The sequence below is a fragment of the Eleutherodactylus coqui genome, unplaced genomic scaffold (genome assembly GCF_035609145.1).
Source record: "Eleutherodactylus coqui strain aEleCoq1 unplaced genomic scaffold, aEleCoq1.hap1 HAP1_SCAFFOLD_133, whole genome shotgun sequence".
NCBI classification, from domain to species: domain Eukaryota; kingdom Metazoa; phylum Chordata; class Amphibia; order Anura; family Eleutherodactylidae; genus Eleutherodactylus; species Eleutherodactylus coqui.
The window spans coordinates 33,262-54,592 of record NW_027102555.1 but is presented as its reverse complement, the minus strand read 5'-3'; the positions used below and the strand labels follow the sequence as shown (position 1 = coordinate 54,592).

General features: G+C 54.3%; 1 protein-coding gene across 1 annotated transcript in view; it reads right to left on the bottom strand.

The window, feature by feature from the left end:
- The window catches only part of TPP1 (tripeptidyl peptidase 1), a 47,598-nt gene that overhangs the window by 2,185 nt on the left and 24,082 nt on the right, over nt 1-21,331 (bottom strand). The window contains exons 3-12 of the mRNA XM_066588933.1: nt 14,254-14,404; nt 13,608-13,729; nt 13,043-13,218; nt 12,551-12,749; nt 11,893-12,081; nt 10,000-10,072; nt 9,801-9,921; nt 9,570-9,728; nt 337-465; nt 106-222 (exon numbers count right to left, since the gene is read on the bottom strand). Coding sequence (XP_066445030.1) covers nt 106-222; nt 337-465; nt 9,570-9,728; nt 9,801-9,921; nt 10,000-10,072; nt 11,893-12,081; nt 12,551-12,707 — 945 coding nt within the window. The 5' untranslated portion in view covers nt 12,708-12,749; nt 13,043-13,218; nt 13,608-13,729; nt 14,254-14,404. The remainder of the gene's footprint in view (nt 1-105; nt 223-336; nt 466-9,569; nt 9,729-9,800; nt 9,922-9,999; nt 10,073-11,892; nt 12,082-12,550; nt 12,750-13,042; nt 13,219-13,607; nt 13,730-14,253; nt 14,405-21,331) is intronic.

Sequence of the window (21,331 nt, the reverse complement as noted above, 5' to 3'; positions counted from 1 at the left end):
GGGGGTGGGGGGGTCAGGATCCTACAATCAGCATTCACACTGGTCATGGCTGCCGAGGGTGCGTGCCAAGCACCTATCTTGTGTAGAGAGACCAGCTGCAAATACCTGTAAGGCCACTAACTGTTCACCCGAGGAGGGGGGTGTGACCCATTCAGCTGCTGAGCTTCGGGCATGGCGGAAATCCTTGTTCTCAGGGGTCTCGGTCGTGACGTCATCGGTCCGCTATGGGGAGCAGAAACTTTTTTTTCCCCAAGATGAACGTAACAGATTCCCCTCAGCGATACATGTGGAAGCCCCTGACATGTGACCCCCGAACACGGAGACCCCACAACTTACATCATACAAGGCGCCATTCCCTCGCAGGCGGTACAGGGCGGGATTTAAGAAACCCAAAGGGGAGAGACCTCGCTTTATCCGCTGGTCGTTAATTAGAGAGAGAATCCCACCGAACACAGGAGTGGAGGCCTGCAAGATGGGAGAGTCACGTCAGCGGCACGAAAACGAATGCAGAGCGGACATCAGCTATAGGCAAAGCAGACACCGAGTGTAGAAGGGCTCATGGGTGCCACGAGACAACCCCTGCCCATCAGTATCACATGGGGTTCTGGGTGTAAAGGGGCGCCCCCACCGCGGGGATCACAACACAGTGCTCCCTTCAACAGATATCCCAGCTATTGATTCCTCTGCCTGTTTACTGCTGGCTGCCAGGAAGAGCAGCGCCTCTGTGGAGAGAAGGAGCCCAGCAGAGGCCGGGCCCACAGCCAATGTGCATGCGGCCACCAGAGGGGAACAAGGGAGTGCACCAGCCCCGTCCCCCTCCGCCTGCGGCCACCAGAGGGGAACAAGGGAGTGCACCAGCCCCGTCCCCCTCCGCCTGCGACCACCAGAGGGGAAGAAGGGGGTGCACCAGCCCCGCTCCCTCCGCCTGCAGCCACCAGAGGGGAAGAAGGGAGTGCACCAGCCCCGCCCCCTCCGCCTGCAGCCACCAGAGGGGAAGAAGGGAGTGCACCAGCCCCGTCCCCCTCCGCCTGCGGCCACCAGAGGGGAAGAAGGGAGTGCACCAGCCCCGCCCCCTCCGCCTGCGGCCACCAGAGGGGAAGAAGTGAGTGCACCAGCCCTGTCCTCCTCCGCCTGCGACCACCAGAGGGGAAGAAGGGAGTGCACCAGCCCTGTCGTCCTCCGCCTGCGGCCACCAGAGGGGAAGAAGGGAGTGCACCAGCCCCGTCCCCCTCCGCCTGCGACCACCAGAGGGGAACAAGGGAGTGCACCAGCCCCGTCCCCCTCCGCCTGCGACCACCAGAGGGGAAGAAGGGAGTGCACCAGCCCTGTCGTCCTCCGCCTGCGGCCACCAGAGGGGAAGAAGGGAGTGCACCAGCCCTGTCCTCCTCCGCCTGCGGCCACCAGAGGGGAACAGAGGAGTGCACCAGCCTCGTCCCCTCCACCTGCGGCCACCAGAGGGAGAGAAAGGAGTGCACCAGCCCCGTCCCCCTCCGCCTGCGGCCACCAGAGGGGAACAGAGGAGTGCACCAGCCCTGTCCTCCTCCGCCTGCGGCCACCAGATGCAGAGATAGGAGTGCACCAGCCCCGCCCCCTCCACCTGTGGCTTCCAGAGGGAGAAAAAGGAGTGCACCAGCCCCGCCCCCCTCCGCTTGCGGCCACCAGAGGGAAAGGAGTGCACCAGCCCCATCCTCCTCCACCTGCGGCCACCAGAGGGAGAGAAAGGAGTGCACCAGCCCCGCCCCCCTTCACCTGCGGCCACCAGAGGGGGAGAAATGAGTGCACCAGCCCCGCCCCCCTCCGCCTGCGGCCACCAGAGGGAGGGAAAGGAATGCACCAGCCCTGCCCCCCTTCACCTGCGGCTTTCAGAGGGAGAGAAAGGAGTGCACCAGCCCCGCCCCCCTCCGCTTGCGGCCACCAGAGGGAAAGGAGTGCACCAGCCCCATCCTCCTCCACCTGCGGCCACCAGAGGGAGAGAAAGGAGTGCCCCAGCCCACCCCCACCGCTTGCGGCCACCAGAGGGAGAGAAAGGAGTGCACCAGCCCCGCCCCCCTCCGCCTGCGGCCACCAGAGGGAGGGAAAGGAGTGCACCAGCCCTGCCCCCCTTCACCTGCGGCCACCAGAGGGAGAGAAAGGAGTGCACCAGCCCCGCCCCCCTCCGCTTGCGGCCACCAGAGGGAAAGGAGTGCACCAGCCCCATCCTCCTCCACCTGCGGCCACCAGAGGGAGAGAAAGGAGTGCCCCAGCCCACCCCCACCGCTTGCGGCCACCAGAGGGACAGAAAGGAGTGCACCAGCCCCGCCCCCCTCCGCCTGCGGCCACCAGAGGGAGGGAAAGGAGTGCACCAGCCCCGCCCCCCTCCGCTTGCGGCCACCAGAGGGAAAGGAGTGCACCAGCCCCATCCTCCTCCACCTGCGGCCACCAGAGGGAGAGAAAGGAGTGCCCCAGCCCACCCCCTCCGCTTGCGGCCACCAGAGGGAGAGAAAGGAGTGCACCAGCCCCGTCCTCCTCCGCCTGCGGCCACCAGAGGGGAAGAAAGGAATGCACCAGCTCCGTCCTCCTCCGCCCGCGGCCACCAGAGGGGGGAGAAAGGAGTACACCAGCGCTGTCCCCCTCCGCCTGCGTCCATCAGAGGGGGAGAAGGGAGTGCACCAGTGCCGTCCTCCTCCGCCTGCAGCCACCAGGGGGGGGGGAGAAGGGAGTGCACCAGTGCCGTCCTCCTCCGCCTGCAGCCACCAGGGGGGGGAGAAGGGAGTGCACCAGTGCCGTCCTCCTCCGCCTGCGGCCACCAGAAGGGAAGGGGGGGGAGTGCACCAGCGCCGTCCTCCCCCGCCTGCAGCCACCAGGGGGGGGGGGAGAAGGGAGTGCACCAGTGCCGTCCTCCTCCGCCTGCGGCCACCAGGAGGAGGGGGGGGGAGTGCACCAGCACCGTCCTCCTCCACCTGCGGACTGTCTGCTCCTTCTGGACAGTCTAAGGAATGATGGCCAGCAGTCATCACTGCTAAGGATGGAGGACAAGATGTTGTGAGCAGATGCCAAACAGAGGAAAGTGAGCAAGGACAGGAAGATCAGAGAAGCAGTACACACATATTATATATATATATATATATATATATATATATATATATATATCACACACACTCACTGTCAGTAACAGCCCTCCCCAAGGAGGAGTGATAAGAAGGCTCTAGTACCCTGTTGTACCACCTCTACTGGAGGTCTGTAGGGGAGTCCTGAGCCCGGTCACCTTGTGTGCCCTCACACATCCACTGGTCCCAACACCTCCTAACAGTCTGGTCAGACGCTCCTCTCTACTGGTGGTCTGTAGGGGGCGTCCTGAGCCCGGTCACCTTGTGTGCCCTCACACATCCACTGGTCCCAACACCTCCTAACAGTCTGGTCAGACGCTCCTTTCTACTGGTGGTCTGTAAGGGGGTCCTGAGCCCGGTCGCCTTGTTTGCCCCCATCCACTGGTCCCAACACCTCCTAACAGTCTGGTCAGATGCTCCGCTCTACTGGTGGCCTGTAGGGGGCGTCCTGAGCCCGGTCACCTTGTGTGCCCTCACACATGCACTGGTCCCAACACCTCCTAACAGTCTGGTCAGACACTCCTCTCTACTGGTGGCCTGTCAGGGGGTCCTGAGCCCAGTCACCTTGTGGGCCCTCATCCACTGGTCCCAACACCTCCTAACAGTCTGGTCAGATGCTCCACTCTACTTGTGGTCTGTAGGGGGCGTCCTGAGCCCGGTCACCTCATGTGCCCTCACACATGCACTGGTCCCAACACCTCCTAACAGTCTGGTCAGACGCTCCTCTCTACTGGTGGTCTGTAGGGGGGTCCTAAGCCCGCTCACCTTGTGTGCCCCCATCCACTGGTCCCAACACCTACAAACAGTCTGGTCAGACACTCCTCTCTACTGGTGGCCTGTCAGGGGGTCCTGAGCCCAGTCACCTTGTGTGCCCTCATCTACACGTCCCAACACCTCCTAACAGTCTGGTCAGACGTTCCTCTCTACTGGTGGTCTGTAGGAGGCGTCCTGAGCTCGGTCACCTTGTGTGCCCACATCCACTGGTCCCAACACCTCCTAACAGTCTGGTCAAGCGCTCCTCTCAATTTGTGGTCTGTGGGGGGCGTCCTTAGCCCAACCACCTTGTGTGCCCTCACACATCCACTAGTCCCAACACCCCCTAACAGTTTGATTAGACGCTCCTCTCTACTGGTAGTCTGTAGAGGGGATCCTGAGCTGGTCACCTTGTGTGCGCCATCCACTGGTTCCAATACCTCCTAACAGTCTGGTCAGACGCTTCTCTCAACTAGTGGACTGTAGGGGGCGTCCTGAGCCCGGTCGCCTTGTGTGCCCTCATCCACTGGTCCCAACACATTCTAACAGTCTGGTCAGATGCTCCTCTCTACTGGTGGTCTGTAGGGGGTGTCCTGAGCCCGGTCACCTTGTGTGCCCTCATACATCTAATGGTCCAAACACCTCCTAACAGTCTGGTCAGACGCTCCTCTCTACTGGTGGTCTGTAGGGGGCGTCCTGAGCCCCGTCACCTTGTGTGCCCTCAAACATCCACTGGTCCCAACACCTCCTAACAGTCTGGTCAGACGCTCCTCTCTACTGGTAGTCTGTAGAGGGGATCCTGAGCTGGTCACCTTGTGTGCGCCATCCACTGGTTCCAATACCTCCTAACAGTCTGGTCAGACGCTTCTCTCAACTAGTGGACTGTAGGGGGCGTCCTGAGCCCGGTCGCCTTGTGTGCCCTCATCCACTGGTCCCAACACATTCTAACAGTCTGGTCAGATGCTCCTCTCTACTGGTGGTCTGTAGGGGGTGTCCTGAGCCCGGTCACCTTGTGTGCCCTCATACATCTAGTGATCCCAACACCCCCTAACAGTCTGGTCAGATGCTCCTCTCTACTGGTGGTCTGTAGGGGGGTCCTGAGCCCGCTCACCTTGTGTACCCCCATCCACTGGTCCCAACACCTACAAACAGTCTGGTCAGGCACTCCTCTCAATTCGTGATTTGTGGGGGGCGTCCTGAGCCCGGTCACCTTGTGTGCCCTCCTACATCCACTGGTCCCAACACCCCCTAACAGTCTGGTCAGACGCTCCTCTCTACTGGTGGTCTGTAGGGGGCGTCCTGAGCTCAGTCATCTTGTGTGCCCTCATCTACATGTCCCAACAGTCTGGTCAGACACTCCTTTCTACTGGTGGTCTGTAGGGGGCATCCTGAGCCCAGTCACCTTGTGTGCTCCCATCCACTGGTCCTAACACCTCCCATCAGTCTGGTCAGATGCTCCTCTCTACTGGTGGTCTGTAGGAGGCGTCCTGAGCCCAGTCACCTTGTGTGCCCCCATCTACATGTCCCAACAGTCTGGTCAGACACTCCTTTCTACTGGTGGTCTGTAGGAGGCATCCTGAGCCCAGTCACCTTGTGTGCCCTCATACATCCACTGGTCCCAACACCTCCTAACAGTCTGGTCAGACTCTCCTCTCTACTGGTGGTCTGTAGGAGGCGTCCTGAGCCCAGTCACCTTGTGTGCCCTCATCTACATGTCCCAACAGTCTGGTCAGACACTCCTTTCTACTGCTGGTCTGTAGGAGGCATCCTGAGCTCGGTCACCTTGTGTGCCCTCATACATCCACTGGTCCCAACAGCTCCTAACAGTCTGGTCAGACGCTCCTCTATACTAGTGGTCTGTAGGGGAGTCCTGAGCCCGGTCACCTTGTGTGCCCTCACACATCCACTGGTCCCAACACCTCCTAACAGTCTGGTCAGACGTTCCTCTCTACTGGTGGTCTGTAGGAGGCGTCCTGAGCCCAGTTAACTTGTGTGCCCACATCCACTGGTCCCAACACCTCCTAACAGTCTGGTCAAGCGCTCCTCTCAATTCGTGGTCTGTGGGGGGCATCCTTAGCCCAACTACCTTGTGTGCCCTCACACATCCACTAGTCCCAACACCCCCTAACAGTCTGATTAGACGCTCCTCTCTACTGGTAGTCTGTAGGGGGCATCCTGAGCTGGTCACCTTGTGTGCGCCATCCACTGGTTCCAATACCTCCTAGCAGTCTGGTCAGACGCTCCTCTCTACTAGTGGACTGTAGGGGGCGTCCTGAGCCCGGTCACCTTGTGTGCTCCCATCCACTGGTTCCAACACCTCCTAGCAGTCTGGATAGAAAAGCCCAGTGGGAACAATTCATCTCTCACATCCCAATAATGCACCCCTCTCTGGTAACAGGGTGGACTCTCTTCTCTGCGTCGTAGAGGCATCTAGTGGTCAACAAGCTCTACAAGCTGACGGTCAGACGGTCCTCTCTACAGGCGGTCTGTAGGGGGCGTTCTGAGCCCAGTTACCTTGTGTGCCCTCATCTACACATCCCAACACCTCCCAATAGTCTCGTCAGACACTCCTTTCTACTGGAGGTCTGTAGGGGGCGTCCTGAGCCCGCTCACCTTGTTTGCCCTCACACATCTAGTGGTCCCAACACCTCCTAACAGTCTGGTCAGACGCTCCTCTCTACTGGTGGTCTGTAGGGGGGTCCTGAGCCCGCTCACCTTGCGTGCCCCCATCCACTGGTCCCAACACCTACAAACAGTCTGGTCAGACACTCCTCTCAATTCGTGGACTGTAGGGGGCCCTGAGCCCAGTCACCTTGTGTGCCCTCATACATTCACTGGTCTCAACATCTCCTAACAGTCTGGTCAGACACTTCTCTCTACTGGTGGCCTGTCAGGGGGTCCTGAGCCCGGTCACCTTGTGTGCCCTCATCTACACGTCCCAACACCTCCTAACAGTCTGGTCAGACGTTCCTTTCAATTCGAGGTCTGTGGGGGGCGTCCTTAGCCCAACCACCTTGTGTGCCCTCACACATCCACTAGTCCCAACACCCCCTAACAGTCTGATTAGACGCTCCTCTCTACTGGTAGTCTGTAGGGGGCGTCCTGAGCTCAGTCACCTTGTGTGCCCAACCACTGGTTCCAATACCTCCTAACAGTCTGGTCAGACGCTCCTCTCTACTAGTGGACTGTAGGGGGTGTCCTGAGCCCGGTCGCCTTGTGTGCCCTCATCCACTGGTCCCAACACATCCTAACAGTCTGGTCAGACGCGCCTCTCTACTGGTAGTCTGTAGGGGGGTCCTGAGCCCGCTCACCTAGTGTGCCCTCACACATCTAGTGATCCCAACACCTCCTAACAGTCTGGTCAGACGCTCCTCTCTACTGGTAGTCTGTAGGGGGGTCCTGAGCCCGGTCACCTTGTGTGCCATTATCCACTGGTCCCAACACATCCTAACAGTCTGGTCAGATGCTCCTCTCTACTGGTAGTCTGTAGGGGGGTCCTGAGCCCGCTCCCCTTGTGTGCCCTCACACATCTAGTGATCCCAACACCTCCTAACAGTCTGGTCAGACACTCCTCTCTACTGGTAGTCTGTAGGGGGGTCCTGAGCCCGCTCACCTTGTGTGCCCCCATTTACTGGTCCCAACACCTACAAACAGTCTGGTCAGGCACTCCTCTCAATTGGTGGTCTGTGGGGGCGTCCTGAGCCGGGTCACCTTGTGTGCCCTCATACATCCACTGGTACCAACACCCCCTAACAGTCTGGTCAGACGCTCCTCTCTACTGGTGGTCTGTAGGGGGCGTCCTGAGCTCAGTCACCTTGTGTGCCCTCATCTACATGTCCCAACAGTCTGGTCAGACACTCCTTTCTACTGGTGGTCTGTAGGGGGCATCCTGAGCCTGGTCACCTTGTGTACCCTCAAACATCCACTGGTCCCAACACCTCCTAACAGTCTGGTCAGACACTCCTTTCTACTGGTGGTCTGTAGGGGGCATCCTGAGCCCGGACACCTTGTGTGCTCTCATACATCCACTGGTCCCAACACCCCCTAACAGTCTGGTCAGACGCTCCTCTCTACTGGTGGTCTGTAGGGGGCGTCCTGAGCCCGGTCACCTTGTCTGCCCTCATCTACACGTCCCAACACCTCCTAGCAGTCTGGTCAGACGTTCCTCTCTACTGGTGGCCTGTAGGGGAGTCCTGAGCCCGATCACCTTGTGTGCCCTCACACATCCACTGGTCCCAACACCTCCTAACAGTTTGGTCAGACACTCCTTTCTACTGGTGGTCTGTAGGGGGCGTCCTGAGCCCAGTCACCTTGTGTGCCCTCATCCACTGGTCCCAACACCTCCTAACAGTCTGGTCAGACGCTTCTCTCTACTGGTGGTCTGTAGGGGCCGTCCTGAGCCCGGTCACCTTGTGTGCCCCACATCCACTAGCCCCAACACCCCCTAAAAGTCTGTTCAGAAGCTCCTCTCTACTAGTGGTCTGTAGGGGGCGTCCTGAGCCCAGTCACCTTGTGTGCCCTCACACATTCACTGGTTCCAATACCTCCTAGCAGTCTGGTCAGACGCTCCTCTCTACTAGTGGTCTGTAGGGGGCGTCTTGAGCCCGGTCACCTTGTATGCCCTCATCCACTGGTTCCAACACCTTCTAACAGTCTGGATAGAATAGCCCAGTGGGGACAATTCATTGCTAACACCCAAATAATGCGCCCCCCTCTGGTAACGGGGTGGACTCTCTTCTCTGCGTCGTAGAGGTGTCTAGTGGCCAACAAGCTCTACAAGTGGAAGAAGTGGTCACTACACACAAGGAGCCTTCGAGAGCCTCTTATAGGCCAAGGAGGAAGGGAACCACTTTTAGGGCCTCCGGTGACCGTCCATCTAATCACAACTCTCATCATTTACAGATCTGCCTGCAGGAAAACGACACCCCCTTCTGGGGACGGAGGAGAGTTTTTGTGAAAGTCTCCTGAGTGTTCCTGTCTCCTCCTCTGTCACCTCATATCAAGTTGGCTTATGTGGATTTCCCGGCTGATTCTGTGGTATTTCCGCTGTGTGAACATGCCCCAAGACATCCGGGGGTTGGTGTGGATGTATTTGTGGTGCAATATTAAGGAATGAGTCCTCACTAATATAACTGGTCTTTATACAGGGTGAGGCAAAAGTCTGGACACAGGCTTAACTGATGTATTGAGAAAATTCATTTCCAATGTGTAAATTTATTAACTGGCAAGGGGCGGGGTTTACGGGTGGTGGAGACCGTTCTGGCAGCCCTTTAGGACTCAGCTCAGGTTTGTGGTATGGGGAGGGGGTGATAGATCAGTCTTGGTCAGAATTGACCTTAGAAACTCACTGGAAGTGATAGTTCTTCCCCATCCTTACTAGTTTAGGAGTCCTTGGTAAATTGTGTGACAGCCAAGGCCTCTTCTGATTGGTGGATGACTTACTGGTGAGAAGTCCCTCAGCTGTTACAGGCTCTCCTACTCCCACAGTGGAAGGCAATCTTCTTGTTGTAACACCATTTATTAAACAGGTGTGTCCAGACTTTTGCCTCACCTTTTTTTTTTTTGCAAATGCTTACTTCATTTAAGAACATTCCAAGAAAGAGGAGAAACGAGACGGCCAGAGACGGGGGACGGTTGTGGTGGGGGGCTGGGCCAATATGATGGGGTGCAGAGGGCGATGGTGTCTGCTCTGAGCCGCTTCCTGACAACAGTCTGACCGTAGATACTTACTGAAGTTCCTGACACCCAAGGCACTGGAACCCGATTGGTCACCACCCAGTAGTTGTCAGACAGAGCTGCCACATCAGGGTAGGCCCGCCCGCTGCGGTTGTAGTAACTCTCTGGAGGCATCTTCACTGGGGACCGGAGATAGTCGGCGACTGCAGAGACCTTCAGGAAGGAGCACAGATCTGATCAGAGCGGCCCACGAGAGGGCGAGTCCAGGACATCCATGTACCTTACCTGGTAGTCAGGCATAGCAAACACGTTGCTGAACCCTCCCCCGCTGATGTAGTCGGTCACTTCATGCGTAACCTGGAACGGGTTCTTGAAGGAGGTGCCGCCGACCGTCGTAACGTAGGGGCTGTGAAGAGACACGGTGGCGCTGAGTGTAGAGCGGGTCATGGCGGTCATGTATGTCCACGGACCCCCGCCCGCTCACCTGGACGCTGGGAAGCTCGGCCGGAACACATTCCTGTCTTTAGAGACTTGTCTGCATCCGGCTCCATCGTCACCTGGAACAGGATCGGCGTTAGTGGCTGAAGAGCCGTCCTTGAGCTTCATGCGCACCGCAGCAACAACCCTCCACCGCGCGCTACGGTAAGACAATCGTTCATGCTCACGGGCGTCCGCAGCAATAACCCTCCACCGCGCGCTACGGTAAGACAATCGTTCATGCGCACGGGCGTCCGCAGCAATAACCCTCCACCGCGCGCTACGGTAAGACAATCGTTCATGCGCACGGGCGTCCGCAGCAATAACCCTCCACCGCGCGCTACGGTAAGACAATCGTTCATGCACACGGGTGTCCGCAACAACAACCCTCCACCGCGCGCTACGGTAAGACAATCGTTCATGCACACGGGCGTCCGCAGCAACAACCCTCCACCGCGCGCTACGGTAAGACAATCGTTCATGCTCACGGGCGTCCGCAGCAATAACCCTCCACCGCGCGCTACGGTAAGACAATCGTTCATGCACACGGGCGTCCGCAGCAACAACCCTCCACCGCACGCTACGGTAAGACAATCGTTCATGCACACGGGCGTCCGCAGCAACAACCCTCCACCGCACGCTACGGTAAGACAATCGTTCATGCACACGGGCGTCCGCAGCAACAACCCTCCACCGCACGCTACGGTAAGACAATCGTTCATGCGCACGGGCGTCCGCAGCAATAACCCTCCACCGCGCGCTACGGTAAGACAATCGTTCATGCACACGGGCGTCCGCAGCAACAACCCTCCACCGCACGCTACGGTAAGACAATCGTTCATGCGCACGGGCGTCCGCAGCAATAACCCTCCACCGCGCGCTACGGTAAGACAATCGTTCATGCACACGGGCGTCCGCAGCAACAACCCTCCACCGCACGCTACGGTAAGACAATCGTTCATGCACACGGGCGTCCGCAGCAACAACCCTCCACCGCACGCTACGGTAAGACAATCGTTCATGCACACGGGCGTCCGCAGCAACAACCCTCCACCGCACGCTACGGTAAGACAATCGTTCATGCACACGGGCGTCCGCAGCAACAACCCTCCACCGCACGCTACGGTAAGACAATCGTTCATGCGTACCGGCGGGAACCAGTTGCGGTTTTCGCTTGCGGATGAAAAAACAAACCCGCAGCATCCTCCATTTTACTGCGGTTCCCGCGCAGACGGCTTCATCAAGGTCAATAGACGCCGGCCTGCGCTCGAGCACCGGCGGTACTGCCACACATCCGCAGTACAGAAAAAAGAAGACCCAGACAGGTACACAGCGGCGCCAGCTGATTCCGTGCGCGCGATTGTAAACTACGGATGGTCTCTCCTCAGGATAGGTCATCAGTAGTATACTGGTGGGGGTCCAGTGCCCGGATGCCAATCAGCTGTTCCCTGGCCAGTGTACACGTGTACCGAGATGATTTCTACAGGAAGCAGACAGCTCCGTTCTTACTCTACTGGCCAGGTGTTGTATTGCAGGCCAAGTTCCTATTAAAATAAATGCCTGTAATTCCAAGGCTGATCACTGCAGTGAGAACGGAGCTGTTTGCTTCATATCTGCTCAGATTGTTCAGGTCGTAGCCTCCGTGCCACATCCTGATAAAGTCTTCTAGACTTCTGCTGGACATTGGTAGAATGGGGTTTACCCTGCCGAGCTTCTGAGGGCAGGGGGGATAGTTGGAAAACAGGTCCTTGTGTTGGTGCTCCCTCCACCCGAGAGCCTGCGGATCCTTCCCCGACTACCCCAGGACCATCAGGGATGGTGGTCAAGGACTGCCAGTGGGCATCTCTGTGCCGCTTGGCACCTGTTGAGATGGACAATTTCCTGGTATGTATTGGGGTACCTGAGGCAAACAGGACGGTGAGCCCCCGCGCGGCCGCCTTCATGAACTCCACGTTGATCCTCTGCATGAAGGCCACAGACAGACTGTCTTCATCATCGCCATAACTGATGGTGTGGACCCAAGGGACCGACGACATATTACTGAGCAGTAGCATCCAGTCTAGGAACGGCTCCTGGGACTCGTGGCGGCCTGCGGAGACCAATCACATTACAAGGGGCAAAGGCCATTAACCCCTTCCTGCAGCGTCCTGGGTGGGAAGCAGTCTGCAAACTGATATAAGCTTACGACCTACGGATGGCGAAACCGCAGGGAATGATGGGAACACTTATCCCCGTTGTTAACCCATGTTGTAAAGGGTTCCCTCTGTGACATTATCGGCCCTCCGCTAAGTAATCATGGAGGGCTGAAGCATTGCCATGGCAACTGGGTGACAAAGTGGCATCCGGGCCTGCCATGGCCTGTGGACGCTAGGTTTAGTAATACGTTGCAGTACAGAAGCCCACCCCACCCACACACCCCCCCCCCCCCCCGATGCACGCATACGGCCCGCTGCCCCTCACCCACCCACGGTCCGCCGGCACACACGTACGCACACGGCCGCGTCTTTAGGTGTCATTGAGGGGTTAATGGGGGCTACGCGGTCCTCGGGGTAACTTACCGGCGTTGCTGAACACCCAGGTAGAGATGTTGGCGCCCGTACTCATGATGTACTCCACATCCAGGCTGGCCTCCAGCCCGGCCCCTCCTCCTCCCTGCGGGCCGATCACATGATCCACCTCCCAGCGGTGCTCAAAACCTCTTCCAAAGATGCTCATGAACTCGGAGAGGTCGGCCGGATGGAAGTACTGCTCTAAAAACTGAGAAGAGAGACTGATGGGAGCGTCCGTCCACGGCCGCCCACGGCAATGCCATTATCTGGGGGGTCATCCTCCTTCCTATCAGCCTGTTCTAGGTGTCATGCAGACATGTGGTCAGCGCCAATCCCAAGTGGCGCCATAACGACATTAAGGCAGCACCAAACCGAGAAATCCCGGCAGTAAAGGACAACCTACATGGCGGCAGATCTACCTGCGCCCGGCTCAGGGGTGGGGCAGCGTCTCACTGGTACACCGTGTGTCACCCTTCGTGATGTACAGGGGGTTGTCGGTACCTGAGCGCAGGCCTGGCTGTTGTTCGGATGTGTCCCAATGTCGCTGGCGGACAGGTTGTATCTCTGGCGCAGGACGGACGGGGTGACTCCCAGGTGGAATTCAGCAGTCACTTCCTTGGCCCTCCTTGTACGTCTCAGTGATCGCCGCGTCTGCGGGAACCGGTGCAGTCCCCCCACTGGAGAGAGAGCGTGAGAGGTGACGCCAGCAGACAGTCCTCTATGCCACGTGTGTCCAACTGCCTCAGTACTGTCGTCCTCCTGCCCCCTCTGTACTGTGATCGACCCCCGCCCCCTCCCAGTGCGGCGAGCGCCGAGCCCTCCGCCCCCTTCCAGTGCGGCGAGCGCCGGGCCCTCCGCCCCCTCCCAGTGCAGCCCTCCGCCCCCTCCCAGTGCGGCGAGCGCCGGGCCCTCCGCCCCCTCCCAGTGCGGCCCTCCGCCCCCTCCCAGTGCGGCCCTCCGCCCCCTCCCAGTGCGGCCCTCCGCCCCCTCCCAGTGCGGCGAGCGCCGGGCCCTCCGCCCCCTCCCAGTATGCTTTATGGATATTTTGTTGCCAATGGTAACTCACCGAAGTCGATGTGCGACGCCACGTCGGGATCCAGCGAGTACGGAGAACTGGATCTGATGACACTTCTGTCCCCATTCACATAACGGACAAACTGGGCTCCGGGCAGCAGCCTCTCCGCAGTCCTGCAGAGATGAGGGGATGAGATCAGGATGGCGTCCGTGTAGGGCCGCCACTGCCACTATTAACCTGTTACTAGACATATTAAAGGCCGACCGGGCAACAACCCTGCGCATTCGGCGTGCCGTCCTTGATAGGGGAAGGTGGTGGTGGGGGGTCACTTAAAGGGGCCCTATCACTACCGGGGCCACAACTGCGGCCACTAGAATATCAGAGGGCAGAACATATGCGCCGTTAAGCCCCGCCCACACCACACCCCTTTTATCTTGGCCAGCATTTCGTGGCAGCCCCATGTCCGTCAGGCCTGGGACGGCTGCGGCGCAGTTCTCTGCAGTTTTACACCTTCTCCCCAATTCTTACTTCCTCCAAATCTTCCCTTTATGCCCCAGAATGTTGTGCAGTGGGGGCAGCGAAGCAAGATCAGTGCGCCATGACGGACCACCAGCTACACCCCCACCCCTTTCCTGTATGTTCAGGCTCCGTCACAGCGCCCCCACTGGCTGTGGCATACCACTGGCACGAGGCTGACCTGGCATCTGCTTGGCACTGTAAGAAGTCCCCGGTCACAATACGGTCACAGCTCCGGACCCCGTGGTTCTCCAGCCAGGTCCTCACCGCCCTCTGGGTCTCATCGGACGGCCGGACAAGAGAGCGCAGCTCTTCCAGGGACAGAAACTGACCTGCGGGAGACAGCAACATTATTAGACATCAGGTAGCAAAGCGGAGAGGTAAGTTGGCAGCCGTGGACTGCTGGCATCCGTCAGTAGACCAACATGGCCGCGGGGCACAGACTTCATGAGACAAGGAGGTTCCTACTTGGGTGGCGATCTCTGGACATGTGACGGTATTAGGCCGTGTACAGCAGTATTATGGGTAATATAGGTCACTATGTACTGGTCACGGTGTGACGGTATTAGGCCGTGTACAGCGGTATTATGGGTAATATAGGTCACTATGTACTGGTCACGGTATGGCGGTATTACATAGGCCGTGTACAGCGGTATTATGGGTAATATAGGTCACTATGTACTGGTCACGGTATGACGGTATTAGGCCATGTACAGCAGTATTATGGGTAATATAGGTCACTATGTACTGGTCACGGTGTGACGGTATTAGGCCATGTACAGCAGTATTATGGGTAATATAGGTCACTATGTACTGGTCACGGTGTGGCCGTATTAGGCCGTGTACAGCAGTATTATGGGTAATATAGGTCACTATGTACTGGTCACGGTATGGCGGTATTAGGCCGTGTACAGCAGTATTATGGGTAATATAGGTCACTATGTACTGGTCACGGTATGGCCGTATTAGGCCGTGTACAGCAGTATTATGGGTAATATAGGTCACTATGTACTGGTCACGGTGTGGCCGTATTAGGCCGTGTACAGCAGTATTATGGGTAATATAGGTCACTATGTACTGTTCACGGTATGGCGGTATTACATAGGCCGTGTACAGCAGTATTATGGGTAATATAGGTCACTATGTACTGGTCACGGTGTGACGGTATTAGGCCGTGTACAGCAGTATTATGTGTAATATAGGTCACTATGTACTGGTCACGGTGTGACGGTATTAGGCCATGTACAGCAGTATTATGGGTAATATAGGTCACTATGTACTGGTCACGGTGTGACGGTATTAGGCCGTGTACAGCAGTATTATGGGTAATATAGGTCACTATGTACTGGTCACGGTGTGACGGTATTAGGCCGTGTACAGCAGTATTATGGGTAATATAGGTCACTATGTACTGGTCACGGTGTGACGGTATTAGGCCGTGTACAGCAGTATTATGGGTAATATAGGTCACTATGTACTGGTCACGGTGTGACGGTATTAGGCCGTGTACAGCAGTATTATGGGTAATATAGGTCACTATGTACTGGTCACGGTGTGACGGTATTAGGCCATGTACAGCAGTATTATAGGTAATATAGGTCACTATGTACTGGTCACGGTGAGGCCGTATTAGGCCGTGTACAGCAGTATTATGTGTAATATAGGTCACTATGTACTGGTCACGGTGTGACGGTATTAGGCCATGTACAGCAGTATTATGGGTAATATAGGTCACTATGTACTGGTCACGGTATGGCGGTATTACATAGGCCGTGTACAGCGGTATTATGGGTAATATAGGTCACTATGTACTGGTCACGGTGTGACGGTATTAGGCCGTGTACAGCAGTATTATGGGTAATATAGGTCACTATGTACTGGTCACGGTGTGACGGTATTAGGCCATGTACAGCAGTATTATGGGTAATATAGGTCACTATGTACTGGTCACGGTGTGACGGTATTAGGCCGTGTAGAGCAGTATTATGGGTAATATAGGTCACTATGTACTGGTCACGGTGTGACGGTATTAGGCCGTGTACAGCAGTATTATGGGTAATATAGGTCACTATGTACTGGTCACGGTGTGACGGTATTAGGCCGTGTACAGCAGTATTATGGGTAATATAGGTCACTATGTACTGGTCACGGTGTGACGGTATTAGGCCGTGTACAGCAGTATTATGGGTAATATAGGTCACTATGTACTGGTCACGGTGTGACGGTATTAGGCCATGTACAGCAGTATTATAGGTAATATAGGTCACTATGTACTGGTCACGGTGAGGCCGTATTAGGCCGTGTACAGCAGTATTATGTGTAATATAGGTCACTATGTACTGGTCACGGTGTGACGGTATTAGGCCATGTACAGCAGTATTATGGGTAATATAGGTCACTATGTACTGGTCACGGTATGGCGGTATTACATAGGCCGTGTACAGCGGTATTATGGGTAATATAGGTCACTATGTACTGGTCACGGTGTGACGGTATTAGGCCGTGTACAGCAGTATTATGGGTAATATAGGTCACTATGTACTGGTCACGGTGTGACGGTATTAGGCCATGTACAGCAGTATTATGGGTAATATAGGTCACTATGTACTGGTCACGGTGTGACGGTATTAGGCCGTGTACAGCAGTATTATGGGTAATATAGGTCACAATGTACTGGTCACGGTATGGCGGTATTACATAGGCCGTGTACAGCAGTATTATGGGTAATATAGGTCACTATGTACTGGTCACGGTATGGCCGTATTAGGCCGTGTACAGCAGTATTATGGGTAATATAGGTCACTATGTACTGGTCACGGTGTGACGGTATTAGGCCGTGTACAGCAGTATTATGGGTAATATAGGTCACTATGTACTGGTCACGGTGTGACGGTATTAGGCCGTGTACAGCAGTATTATGGGTAATATAGGTCACTATGTACTGGTCACGGTGTGACGGTATTAGGCCGTGTACAGCAGTATTATGGGTAATATAGGTCACTATGTACTGGTCACGGTGTGACGGTATTAGGCCATGTACAGCAGTATTATGGGTAATATAGGTCACTATGTACTGGTCACGGTGTGACGGTATTAGACCGTGTACAGCAGTATTATGGGTAATATAGGTCACTATGTACTGGTCACGGTGTGACGGTATTAGGCCATGTACAGCAGTATTATGGGTAATATAGGTCACTATGTACTGGTCACGGTATGGCGGTATTAGGCCGTGTACAGCAGTATTATGGGTAATATAGGTCACTATGTACTGGTCACGGTGTGACGGTATTAGGCCGTGTACAGCAGTATTATGGGTAATATAGGTCACTATGTACTGGTCACGGTATGGCGGTATTAGGCCGTGTACAGCAGTATTATGGGTAATATAGGTCACTATGTACTGGTCACGGTATGGCGGTATTAGGCCGTGTACAGCAGTATTATGGGTAATATAGGTCACTATGTACTGGTCACGGTATGACGGTATTAGGCCGTGTACAGCAGTATTATGTGTAATATAGGTCACTATGTACTGGTCACGGTGTGACGGTATTAGGCCATGTACAGCAGTATTATGGGTAATATTGATTACTATGTACTGGTCACGGTGTGACGGTATTAGGCCGTGTACAGCAGTATTATGGGTAATATAGGTCACTATGTACTGGTCACGGTATGGCGGTATTAGGCCGTGTACAGCAGTATTATGGGTAATATAGGTCACTATGTACTGGTCACGGTATGGCGGTATTAGGCCGTGTACAGCAGTATTATGGGTAATATAGGTCACTATGTACTGGTCACGGTATGACGGTATTAGGCCGTGTACAGCAGTATTATGTGTAATATAGGTCACTATGTACTGGTCACGGTGTGACGGTATTAGGCCATGTACAGCAGTATTATGGGTAATATAGGTCACTATGTACTGGTCACGGTGTGACGGTATTAGGCCATGTACAGCAGTATTATGGGTAATATAGGTCACAATGTACTGGTCACGGTATGGCGGTATTACATAGGCCGTGTACAGCAGTATTATGGGTAATATAGGTCACTATGTACTGGTCATGGTGTGACGGTATTAGGCCGTGTACAGCAGTATTATGGGTAATATAGGTCACTATGTACTGGTCACGGTATGGCGGTATTACATAGGCCGTGTACAGCAGTATTATGGGTAATATAGGTCACTATGTACTGGTCACAGTATGGCGGTATTACATAGGCCGTGTACAGCAGTATTATGGGTAATATAGGTCACTATGTACTGGTCACGGTATGGCCGTATTAGGCCGTGTACAGCAGTATTATGGGTAATATAGGTCACTATGTACTGGTCACGGTGTGACGGTATTAGGCCGTGTACAGCAGTATTATGGGTAATATAGGTCACTATGTACTGGTCACGGTGTGACGGTATTAGGCCGTGTACAGCAGTATTATGGGTAATATAGGTCACTATGTACTGGTCACGGTGTGACGGTATTAGGCCGTGTACAGCAGTATTATGGGTAATATAGGTCACTATGTACTGGTCACGGTGTGACGGTATTAGGCCGTGTACAGCAGTATTATGGGTAATATAGGTCACTATGTACTGGTCACGGTGTGACGGTATTAGGCCGTGTACAGCAGTATTATGGGTAATATAGGTCACTATGTACTGGTCACGGTGTGACGGTATTAGGCCGTGTACAGCAGTATTATGGGTAATATTGGTCACTATGTACTGGTCACGGTGTGACGGTATTAGGCCGTGTACAGCAGTATTATGGGTAATATAGGTCACTATGTACTGGTCACGGTGTGACGGTATTAGACCGTGTACAGCAGTATTATGGGTAATATAGGTCACTATGTACTGGTCACGGTGTGACGGTATTAGGCCATGTACAGCAGTATTATGGGTAATATAGGTCACTATGTACTGGTCACGGTATGGCGGTATTAGGCCGTGTACAGCAGTATTATGGGTAATATAGGTCACTATGTACTGGTCACGGTGTGACGGTATTAGGCCGTGTACAGCAGTATTATGGGTAATATAGGTCACTATGTACTGGTCACGGTATGGCCATATTAGGACGTGTACAGCAGTATTATGGGTAATATAGGTCACTATGTACTGGTCACGGTATGGCGGTATTACATAGGCCGTGTACAGCAGTATTATGGGTAATATAGGTCACTATGTACTGGTCACGGTATGGCGGTATTAGGCCGTGTACAGCAGTATTATGGGTAATATAGGTCACTATGTACTGGTCACGGTGTGACGGTATTAGGCCGTGTACAGCAGTATTATGGGTAATATAGGTCACTATGTACTGGTCACGGTATGGCCATATTAGGACGTGTACAGCGGTATTATAGGTAATATAGGTCACTATGTACTGGTCACGGTGTGACGGTATTAGGCCGTGTACAGCAGTATTATGGGTAATATAGGTCACTATGTACTGGTCACGGTATGGCGGTATTAGGCCATGTACAGCAGTATTATGGGTAATATAGGTCATTATGTACTGGTCACGGTATGGCGGTATTAGGCCATGTACAGCAGTATTATGGGTAATATAGGTCACTATGTACTGGTCACGGTATGGCGGTATAAGGCCGTGTACAGCGGTATTATGGGTAATATAGGTCACTATGTACTGGTCACGGTGTGACGGTATTAGGCCGTGTACAGCAGTATTATGGGTAATATTGGTCACTATGTACTGGTCACGGTGTGACGGTATTAGGCCGTGTACAGCAGTATTATGGGTAATATTGGTCACTATGTACTGGTCACGGTGAGGCGGTATTAGGCCGTGTACAGCAGTATTATGGGTAATATTGGTCACTATGTCCTGGTCACGGTATGGCGGTATTACATAGGCCGTGTACAGCAGTATTATGGGTAATATAGGTCACTATGTACTGGTCACAGTATGGCGGTATTAGGCCGTGTACAGCAGTATTATGGGTAATATAGGTCACTATGTACTGGTCACGGTGAGGCCGTATTAGGCCGTGTACAGCAGTATTATGTGTAATATAGGTCACTATGTACTGGTCACGGTGTGACGGTATTAGGCCATGTACAGCAGTATTATGGGTAATATAGGTCACTATGTACTGGTCACGGTATGGCGGTATTACATAGGCCGTGTACAGCGGTATTATGGGTAATATAGGTCACTATGTACTGGTCACGGTGTGACGGTATTAGGCCGTGTACAGCAGTATTATGGGTAATATAGGTCACTATGTACTGGTCACGGTGTGACGGTATTAGGCCGTGTACAGCAGTATTATGGGTAATATAGGTCACTATGTACTGGTCACGGTGTGACGGTATTAGGCCGTGTACAGCAGTATTATGGGTAATATAGGTCACTATGTACTGGTCACGGTATGGCGGTATTAGGCCGTGTACAGCAGTATTATGGGTAATATAGGTCACTATGTACTGGTCACGGTATGGCCGTATTAGGCCGTGTACAGCAGTATTATGGGTAATATAGGTCACTATGTACTGGTCACGGTATGGCGGTATTACATAGGCCGTGTAAAGCAGTATTATGGGTAATATTGGTCACTATGTACTGGTCACGGTATGGCGGTATTAGGCCGTGTACAGCAGTATTATGGGTAATATAGGTCACTATGTACTGGTCACGGTGTGACGGTATTAGGCCGTGTACAGCAGTATTATGGGTAATATAGGTCACTATGTACTGGTCACGGTGTGACGGTATTAGGCCGTGTACAGCAGTATTATGGGTAATATAGGTCACTATGTACTGGTCACGGTGTGACGGTATTAGGCCGTGTACAGCAGTATTATGGGTAATATAGGTCACTATGTACTGGTCACGGTGTGACGGTATTAGGCCGTGTACATCAGTATTATGGGTAATATAGGTCACTATGTACTGGTCACGGTATGGCGGTATTACATAGGCCGTGTACATCAGTATTATGGGTAATATAGGTCACTATGTACTGGTCACAGTATGGCGGTATAAGGCCGTGTACAGCAGTATTATAGGTAATATAGGTCACTATGTACTGGTCACGGTATGGCGGTATTAGGCCATGTACAGCAGTATTATGGGTAATATAGGTCACTATGTACTGGTCACGGTGTGACGGTATTAGGCCATGTACAGCAGTATTATGGGTAATATAGGTCACTATGTACTGTTCACGGTATGGCGGTATTACATAGGCCGTGTACAGCAGTATTATGGGTAATATAGGTC